Source organism: Cystoisospora suis (genome assembly GCF_002600585.1).
Source record: "Cystoisospora suis strain Wien I chromosome Unknown contig_2810, whole genome shotgun sequence".
In the NCBI taxonomy this organism is placed as follows: Eukaryota; Apicomplexa; class Conoidasida; order Eucoccidiorida; family Sarcocystidae; genus Cystoisospora; species Cystoisospora suis.
This window is the reverse complement of record NW_027155606.1, coordinates 31,559-41,398: the sequence shown is the minus strand read 5'-3', so window position 1 is coordinate 41,398 and position 9,840 is coordinate 31,559. Positions and strand designations below refer to the sequence as shown.

General features: G+C 50.7%; 3 protein-coding genes across 3 annotated transcripts in view; 2 read left to right on the top strand and 1 right to left on the bottom strand.

Moving 5' to 3' along the window:
- CSUI_005794 (uncharacterized protein) lies at positions 1–3,955 on the bottom strand (the record flags this gene model as incomplete). Its single annotated transcript, XM_068065964.1, has 1 exon — positions 1–3,955. A coding segment is annotated over exon 1 (2,925 nt), but the record flags the coding sequence as incomplete, so codon positions are not given.
- A 1,877-nt stretch (positions 3,956–5,832) lies between these two features.
- Positions 5,833–8,078, top strand: CSUI_005793 (uncharacterized protein; the record flags this gene model as incomplete). Its single annotated transcript, XM_068065963.1, has 1 exon — positions 5,833–8,078. A coding segment is annotated over exon 1 (1,152 nt), but the record flags the coding sequence as incomplete, so codon positions are not given.
- Positions 8,079–8,155: 77 nt separating this feature from the next.
- The window catches only part of CSUI_005792 (uncharacterized protein), a gene marked incomplete at its 5' end in the record, with an annotated part of 11,201 nt that continues 9,516 nt past the window's right edge, over positions 8,156–9,840 (top strand). Inside the window, one exon of the mRNA XM_068065962.1 lies at positions 8,156–9,805. Within this exon, the coding sequence (XP_067922062.1) occupies positions 8,158–9,805 (1,648 nt within the window). The remainder of the gene's footprint in view (positions 9,806–9,840) is intronic.

The window sequence follows — 9,840 nt, the reverse complement described above, 5'->3', positions numbered from 1 at the left end:
ATCGAAGTCATCAGTACTTTTCCGCCCTCTTGTCCTCTTTCCTGATGCCGTGTTTGACGAGCTGCTGCTCAGATCGAAATCCCCTATATCAAAATGGTCGTCTCCAGCATCTCCACCAAGATCAACATCGAAGTCATCAATACTTTCCCCCCGTGACCCTCCCCTCGCCTTCGGCTTTGTCGGTTTCTTTGTGAAGTCCAAAAGCTCTCCTAGCACAAGGTCATCGGCTCCGTCGAGATTGAAGTCGCCGTTGAAGTCGAATGTATTAATACCCAGGTCACGCAGATCTTGTTCAGAAAGCTCTCCGTACCCACCTGCAGAAGCTCGCCCTTTACGTGAAGACGGTGAGGACAAGGAGCGTCCTGCGCCCCACTGCCCTTGGCCACCGGGAAGTTCTGGACCATGCCTTATCGTAATCTGAAGTTGATGCGGTCCTGCAGCATACGGCGAACTGTGAGTAACCGTAGTCTCATGACCGTACATCGGATACTGTGGTGGATAGGGACCAGTGTTGCTGTTCTCCCCTGAGACCTCGCCTGTCTCGTGCTGGTTTGACCTTCTCTGATTTTTGCTATTGGTGTCACCACTTTCTTCACTTTGTTTTTTGGGCTTTGTAGGAGAAGCCCGCGATGTACCTCCTCCTGACATGTTAAACTCATTTCCAAATAACAGGTGATAGTTTATCAACGAATCGATATCAGCCTCGTCTTCAGAAGTGAGGCTACTCTGGTCCCCCAGCTGGTAGTCTTCATCAAACTCAGGAACATGCCCCAGCTCGTCGATAAGATCTTTCATGGTGTACCCCACATCATGTAGATCAGGTCTTAGTGTCCGCGGCTCTTCTACTTCCTTCTCCTCCTCCTCCTCGTCATATCGTACATGTTCTGGTTGTTTTGCAGTCCCTTCCTGTCCTTCTTTTTCCGTCTTCTCTGGTTCAAGTTTGTGAGGTGAACTCTGGCTGGGTGTCCTCTTCTCCTGCTTCGGGAGTGATTTCTCCTCACTTGGCTTCATCTGGGAATTCTCCTCCCCTCTCTTTATCTCTCCGGTTTCAGGAGCAGAGACAGAGGTCGGCGTCCCTGTGTTGTTCTTCTCCTTTTTGTCGTCTGCACTCGTGTTTTTACCGTCAGTCCGGGGAAGGGTAACACGCGGACTAGGAGCAGTAGCAGCAGGAGCCTTTCCTTGGTTGCTAGAGCTACCAGCCGTAGGTGGTGTGTTCTGAATGATGACACGGGGTTGGGTCTCCAGGAAAGAGAGTATCTCATTTTCTTTTCCCCCCCTGTCAGTAAAATCAAACGCAAAGGCCTTCTGCTCAGAAGAAGAAGAGGAGTCTTTCGAGGATGGCGTCGGCGATTCGGAGGATCCGGAAGGAAATTCGAGAGGGAAGTCGGGGTTTTCAGGCTGTGAAACTTCCCCTGTCTTGCGTTCGTACTCTTCGACAACTTCGCCTAGTTCTCCCCCGCCTCCGTACTTGTCTCCTCCGCTTTCTCCTTTGGTCTCTCCCTTCTCTCCTTGTTTCCCATCATCGTCTCCCACGACAGTACTGTCGCCTCCCTCTTTAACAGGGCCATGATCGACAGGCAAAAGGTGTACCTCTCGCTCTCCTCCCAGCCGCGCTGCCCAAGTATATAACTCGTCCTCGTCAACACGTGGACGGGGTATGAAAGGTATCGCGTGCTGCAGACCCGTTCTATTTTTCTTGTATTTCTGCCACGCCTTCAGGACTGAATCGCTGGATTCGAGCATGTACTTCTCAACCTTTGCTAACCTCTCGTCTTCGGATTCCAGGCCCCCGTCTTCTTCAACGTCGTTCTCCTCCGTGGTCGTTTCTTTTGAGCTACCATTATTCCCGCCTCGTTGACCGCCTCGGTCCTTTCCTTCCTTTTCTGAGACAAAACTGGCTGCTTGCAAGCTTTGGTCTTTATCGCCATCAGAAATAACCGAGGAGCCCAACGCAGAAGTGGCATTTTCAATCTCTCCCGTCTTTTTATGCGTCTCTCCCCCCTTCACCGGAAGAGGAGTTACAGAGGAGTCTACGGCTGTCGACTCTTTCTGATTCGCTTCATGGCCCCCAGACAACTCTGATGCTCCGCGTCTGGCTCGTTCTGCTGCGGCCTGTCGTACCCGCTCGAAATGTTTTTCCCGCCGTAACCATTCGACCTGTGACCGCTGAGCCTCCAGCTGTCGTTTATTCAACGGTTTGAACGTCTGCTTCACTTCGTCACTAGAAGAAGAAGCCACCATAACGTCACCTTCATGTGATGGTGCGTCCGACCCCCCTGACTGTTCTTCATCTTCATCCTTTTGATCAGTGCTCTCCGTGTGAGCGTTGTTTCCCCCAGACCTTTCGATGGTTCCTGGGATGCGAACCCCACGAGCAGGTGCCTTAGATTCTTCTGTATAGGACGATGGTAGAGGCGAGGCGGAAGGGAGTGCAGCTGCACTATTAGGAAAGACTAGGGTAGTACCGACAAGGCCGTCTCCCTGCTGATCAGAGGAGGGGGAGGAGGGCAATGAGGGTGGGTGTGGTGCTGGAGTTGACCCTTGTAGAGAGGAAGAAACAGACGCGGATGACACGGGAGACGGGAGGGACCGAGACGTAGCTGCTCGGGTGGCATCTTGATCCTCAAGAAGAACAGGGGCCGGGGAGTGAGGTGGTAAGCTACCTGTTGTAGATGTCGCTGAAGAGGGTTGTCGTAGGCGGGCGGGGACTGCTACAACATGTTGTGGTTGGATGGAGAAGAGAAAGGAAACAAGAACGAAAGAAGACAACAACATTTTTGAAAATAAATTTTTTCTCAGAGGTGTGCTTTCCCACAGAAAAACACAGGGACAACAAATGGCACCTGTCAGTGCACCCTGAGGACGGCGTTCTGATACTGTAACGGGTAAGCCTCTGGCGGATATTTTCAATGAGATCCTGCCCATTTTGTCTCCTCGGCTTCGCGCTTCATCTGAATTGACGCACGCGCGTCGTACGCTAAAAGATACGTGTATATACCTGACGTGGAAGGACCGCGTACGGACACACGGGTGAAGATATGCAACGTGATGACGTCGAGGTAGGAAGATGAAGAGAAGGAAAACATGTGAGATAACACAAGTGTATGCTTCACATTTGCTCCGATTCACGACCTACAATAATTCCCAACACGGCGTCAAAGATGATTGCTGTGACGGGGATATAGGCGAGGACGGCAGTCGGTCAAGGAAGAAACAACTACATTGATTTTTAGCTAGAGGAAAAAGGACAACTAGAAGAGGAAGCTCGTGTTTACTTCATTAAGGGGGTGGACAGATCGAAGGGAGCCTGGCCGGTGAATCACGCCTGACCTCGATGCGGGTCAGGGACACAGCATCCTCCTCCAGGCACAGAAAACGGCTGTTTCACGGCCACACCTGGTGAGCTTCGAGGACCATTAAAGAAGGGACAGACAGAAAAGGTATGTCTCTTCTTCGTCTATCAAGGTGCCTGCCATGGCAGCAGTGTTGCAGCCTTTCCTTGCAAGAGGAGAAGAAAGCAGGCTCCACAGGAACCCCCGGACTGTACAGGATGGACAACGGCTGGATGGACGCAGACGAAGGAGCCCCAGAACGGCCGGCTAGGAGGGCCTCCGGGAGGGGGGACGGGGTGAATCGATGCTATCAAGTCTAGGAAGCCAGCGGAGCAACGAAGGAAGAAAGTAAGATAGGTGTCCTCATCACATCTCCCCTCAGGGGACAATCAAAACAGCTACAGTGGAAACGAAGAAAGCTGCATTTTCCTCCGAACACGAAGATGTTTGTGCGGTTGTTTTTCTTTCTCCGCATCCATCCGCCTGTATTACATCCATGATCATCACCCTGCTCACCATCGCCCTTCGCGTCGTCGTTCCGGCCGCACACGCGGGAAGGGGCCCGGCTACCCCGCCACCACCACCCCCGTGAGGGCGGCGACTAAAGTCTGCAGCAGTGAGGGCGCCAGCAGGAGGCAACATCACAACTGCCGACGGTCGAACGACGCCTTTCGGCAACCTTCTCTGCGCCTGCCCTGCCTTCACTTCCGCGCTGCGTCCTCACGGCCTTCAGCCGCGTGTAGTAGGGATCGCATCTAGGAACGTCGCAGTCCAGCTAGCTAGACGACCCAGCCGGACAACAGTCGGAGCTCTGAACGGCGCTACCCTTCGTACATTCCGCCTGTCCTTTTTCTCGCCCGCCTTTACTCAGCGTAGTAGACGGATGGTGTGTTGATTTTCTGCGCGACCGAACAACTCGGACTGAATTTTTGGACACCGCCTCGATAATATTAGGATCTACCTGTGTATACCCGCCCTCATCGTCCGTCTCTTGCTACGGAGAAAGGATCACAAAACTCCCCCTAACACGAAACTCTGTAGGTCGAAATCCGACTGCCGTCACCCTCTCTAGCAGAGTAGTACCAGTGTCATGATGAACATTACAGAGTGTCGCAAGAAGCTGTGCCATCACACATGAAGCTCTATGGGGGATAGTTGAACCTCTCAAGCAGAGTGGGTGGACAGCGGCGTGTAGTAGTGCGTACGCATCGTCTCTTGTTTTTGTATAGAGTGGGCGATGACCGGAAAGACTCTTCTTTGAAAGCTGCCGTCGGTCTCAGACATATATCGGTGATGACTCTTGTCAGGGACGGGATTGTAGGCGGCGTTAGAGCTCTTGGTAACATTTCCGACCATACCGCAGACAGAGACCAAAAAGAGAAGGAAAGCACTTGCAGTCATACTCGATCACTGGTTTCTTCCGGATTCTCTTGCTCTTGATGCACTTGCTCTTAACAGACTAAGCTCTGTTTGGCTCTTTCATTGTTGAGCTCACCGACCCTCCTGTCACTTACCAAGACCTGTCTAAGGGTACAAGCATTCAGCCCTCAGTGAGAAAACGTTCTCCCTCACAACCAGCAAAGGATATACATACCGCAGACACACGTCTATATATCTATATGTATATATTTACATAGCCATACACGTATGCCAAGAAATTAGCCACATGTACATACTATCAGATACTGATTCACGTTTGAGAATGATCGCAATACACCGGCAACAACTCGGTTTTGACCACACCGGGGAAGCTTAAAGGAGACCGAACCGTGATTGTTGAGATATATCGCTTTGAAATAGACTGCCAACTGTGGATCGCCATTGCTACGGTGATAAATCATGACAGCGGACCATGACACGTTCAACTTGTTGCTGCACAGGAATGTCGTCGTGTAGACTTGGGGAAGGGGGCTGAGAAAGAGCGAAATACCCCGCCAAAACGGGACTACTTAGAGTCCGAGACTGCAAGCTGAAAAACATCGTTCTTTCGTACTTTTTCCTCTTTTTCTTCTTCCCAGGACAGGCTTAGAGATGACCCCGCCTTTCGAACTCAGAGAAATTTGTTCCCTTGTATCGCCTTCTTTGTCAGCCCTGTTTCCCTCACACTGTGCTGGTAAGTCTACTTTCATAATCTTGCACTCCTACCTTGTGAGCCGCCATGGTGTGTGTATAGTATAAGAGTCTATCTACCTACACCTCTCCCTATCCGCTGTTCATGGGACGGATTAGGTCTAGTTGCCAAAGTGTTTAAAGACAGCTTGCCTGGCTCGCGTTCCTTTTAGTCTACTTACCCTTCTTCGAATCTGCCTGGGGTTTTCCGGATTCCTTCTCCGTTTCATCTTTCCTGTGCCTTCTCTATGCCTTCCAAGAAAGTTCACAAAACTCGGGCTAAAGTGAAGGCATGAGTCTCCGAAAACGATGGGGGGGTCACAATTCCTTCTACCTCTTCCTCCAGTTTGCTTTCATCGAATGTCATTGAGCCTTGAGACTCACGTTTGAGTGTACACGAATCTGGAAGACGCCTTTGTTTCTGTTGGAAAGGATAGGAGGAAGTAAAACAACTTTTCGTGTGCTTGCTTCGCTCTCCCACGTCTCTTGCACTCCCGTCGCTTTGGTTCGTCCTTAGCTTTTTCCCTTGGAGAGCTTTTCTTGACAGCAGCGAAATTTTCTTTCCCTTTTCTTGGTCCAGCTTTGCTTTCTCCCGAGACTTGCAAAGAAAAACCACTGACCAACGCGTCTTCTTGTCCTTCGTGGAAATCTCCTTTTCCGGTGAGTGTGCTTGTCTCGCTTTGCACCGCAGCTTGCGTTTCGCTCAGCTCCGGTTCTTTTCTTTTCGGTACTTATGTCTGCGTTTCTTCTCTTCGTGTCAACGGCCAGGCCTCCGTTTCTGTCTTGTTCTTATTCCCGTCTTCTTCGGTAGATGAGACAACTGCGTTGAGGGGTGTGCTTGAGGAAACCGAGAGACTTGGGTCGAGTCTGTGTTTTTGTCGCAATTTTCGTTTCTTCTTCGTCATTCTTTTTCGTCTTTTTTGAGACTGCTTTTCTTGCCGTGTCGCCCGTGTGAATTCCCCTCCTACTCACCAACATTCAGACAAGGCTGCGTGTGGAGACAGCAGCTGATGGTCGATTGATACGCAGTCTGTTTCGATAAATTAACTCACGCGGTCCCTCGAGTAACCATCCTTCCTTCATTCTGGCGGCCTTGAGAGGTGTTACGTGAGAAACCTCGTACCCTTCCCCCTATCATCGTCATCGGTCGGTAAGGAGATCTTCTGATAGGCGATAGACCGACTGTTGCCAGGGACATGCCTTCGTTCTCTCCGAAAGAAGGATACGGCAAAGACTCTCGAAAGCTGAAGACAACAAACACACGATATAGGAGAGAGACAATGAGCCGTGTACAGAGGGAAACACCGGCAGTTCCACGCCTAGTGTCCAGCTCGTGCATTCCGTCTTCATCATTTCCTCGATCGCATTGATGTGACTCCGACCGACGTTTCGTTTATCAGTGAGAATTCTTCTTTGCATTCTTCATAGTAAGCCAAGAAAAGATGGATTGAAAACCACGCGTCAAGAAGAGAAAGGAGGTGAAATGCTCAACTTACCTCTTTCTGGTTTGAGCGGTGGAGAAGTTTCAGAGGTGGTGAGTCCGAGGGGAAGAGGAGATGATCTCGGTGATGCCGTGGAGGTGGAAGAAGAAAGATCAAGAGCCATCTCCCAGGCTATTGCTATGGAAGAAGAAGTGCTTCAGCATCCTCTTCAACAGGATGACTCTTTCTCTCCAATGCTATACCCGTCTCCTCCCTCTCTTCCTTCTGCTGCTGCCTCTTTCGATCTTCACCGGTCTTCCCCTTTCCTTGAAGTGGCAGCATGTCAGGCTGCGAATCAGATGGAGAGAGAAGAAGAGGGAGATGTGCTGAATTCTGATGATGGAGGTCATCACCCCTCAAGTTCGACTTGTGATCGAAGGAAAAAACAACCGATGGAAGGAGAATTTATCTCTCCACCTGAGACTCCTCCTCCGTGGGCCGATACTTCATGTCGAAAGAGTGTCCAGCCAGCTCGGGATGATGGCGATGAGCCAAAGATGACTGCAGAGATTTCTTCTACTCCACCGACGAACATTCTCCATCATGATCACACAGGCGCCCCCGTGGAGAGAATCAGGGGAAGGATGATGACGCCGAGTGCCTCTCCAGAGAGGAGAGAAGGAGCTCTACAAGAACATCAGGGAGAAGATATGAAGAAACATCTACCAGCGACACATTCTTGTCATCAACCTGACATTCATCGTCATCCTTTCAAGCTACGAGAAGGAGCGGAGAAACCACCATTTCTGAATTCGGCCAGTGGTTTAAGGATACGAACGCCGAAAGAAGGAGGAGAACAAGAAAAGAAGCCTGGAGAAGGAGAACAAGATGATAATCTTCTCCATGATGAAGTTTTGTTTGTGGGTGAGAATGACGGGGTGAACTGTGAAAAGCAGAGAGAAGAAGCAGAAAGACGAGAAGGAGGGTTGTCACCCTCGGGGATAGAGGAAGAAGATCTTTACGGGAGATCATCTTTCTACCCGGATCACACAGAGACCGTCTCTTCTCACCCTGCTGGTCCTGTAACATCCGATCCATCTTCCGCATCTCATTCTAGTGGCCTTCCACTGAGCGCTGCTTCGCCTCTACACGTTCCAAATGGAACTAGAACTTCTCCTCTTTTTGTTTCTTCTTCTTCGTCACCGTCTGTCCCTTCTCAAACACGAGTCCCTGCTTCATCAAGTAGACGCCTTGCCTGTTTATTGTCTNNATCTGTTGGGTTGAGAGATTCAGGATCACCAGAAGGAGCTCTCGCCTCTACTTTTCTTGAGAAACACAATGGCCTTCCCGGTGTCGCCCAGGATCCTAAGCCTCCCCCTTCTTCTACTCCTGCTGCTTCAGTATCTTCACGGATAACTCATAGTGACGTGAATCGTATTGACGATATCGATGCTTACAGTGATTGGTCTGTTGTTTTCCGTCACCCGCCCTCTCATAGTTCCGTCTATCTTTCTCCTCAGACAAGGCGAAGTTTTGTCAATGCAGGTATTCCCATCTCCTTCATCAAAGGAGGGGCCGCTGCCCCCCGTCCTTGGGGAGTGATGAGCACAGGAGGAGGAGGACGTGGGTGTTTCTCTAGTAGTTCTGTCTTAGGACTCAATAATACACAACCGTGTCATCCTACGTCTAGCTTCCTCTCTGAATCATCAGGTGCTGTCTGTACACCTGGAAAACATGCACAATCATCGTCATCGTCTGTTTACCTCAGTGAAGCGGCAGTACGTGCCGCTGCAGAAGCAGATGCTGTCGCTCATCTCTTAGAGAAGCAAAGAGAGAAACAAAGTCGACTGTCGCAGAAAGAGAGTCATCTCAATCATCCTTCTGCGGTGCAAGATAGCACTAAAAAAGGGTCGTCAGGGGGGTGGTCTGTGCGGAATCTGTTCATGAAGAGAGATGAAACGACCTCGCCAACCATCTTGACAGAGAAGAGAGAGCCATCTTTTGGACATGAAAAAAATTTATCGACGTTCCCCGATGTGCAGAAGGAAGAGAAATTCTTTTCTGGAACTCCGTCTGAAAGCGAGATGGGACAGAAGAGAGAGGGAGAGGAAGTGAAGACTGATAGCGCCTCATGTTCTGTCCTACGCCGTCCAGGTGGAGATGAAGAGAATGGGGAGGGAGAGACGTCTGATCGACTCTCCAATCAAGCCGATGGATGCAGGAGAAGCAGTGGTGTCAGTCATCACACTAATGAGAGACAAACAACTGGAGATGAAGGAGGAATGAAAGGGGGTCTCATTTTTGACAGTTGTTGCCATGCTGCTAGTAGGAGAAGTAGTGGCAGTAGTATCATGATACAAGGTCATAGGACGGTCCATGACGGCAGTTCAGGTACTCCACCCTTTGACGGTGGCCTAACGTCGAAGTCCCCTTGTCGTAGAGCTTCACCGGATGGCGGTCCCGAGGTGAAGAACTCTGAAAGAGACAAAGAGAGAGGAGATGAAGGAGACAAGGAGAAGAAGATGAAAACGACAGCTTCAAGGCCAAGTCGGCTCAGTTGGTTATGGGGGGGGGGAGGGCCGACTAGGGGTGGAAGCGGAGATGGGACAGTAGAGAATGAGAAGCAGGAGACGGAGACACAGGAGAATCTGTCATTCCAGGGCGAAAGAAAGACACATGAAAGAGGAGTAGGTCTGACGGGAGAGAAAGATGACGGCCGTTCTCTACGGGGAGGTGATCCTTCTCGTGAAAGACAACAGAAGGGGTTCGAAGGCGAGCAGGAGGGCTTGAGATCGAGTGGGTCACCTGATAGGCGTCTGGCGCATGTACCGGGTCAACCAGATGCGCAGCCATCCCATGAGAATAGATTGAATTCCTTAGGGAGATTTTTCACGCTGAGAAAGCCTTCTCAGTCCTCGTTATTTTCTTCTTCTACGAGCCCTCGTCGGGGCGGAGAAGAAGATGGAAGAGAAGGAGGG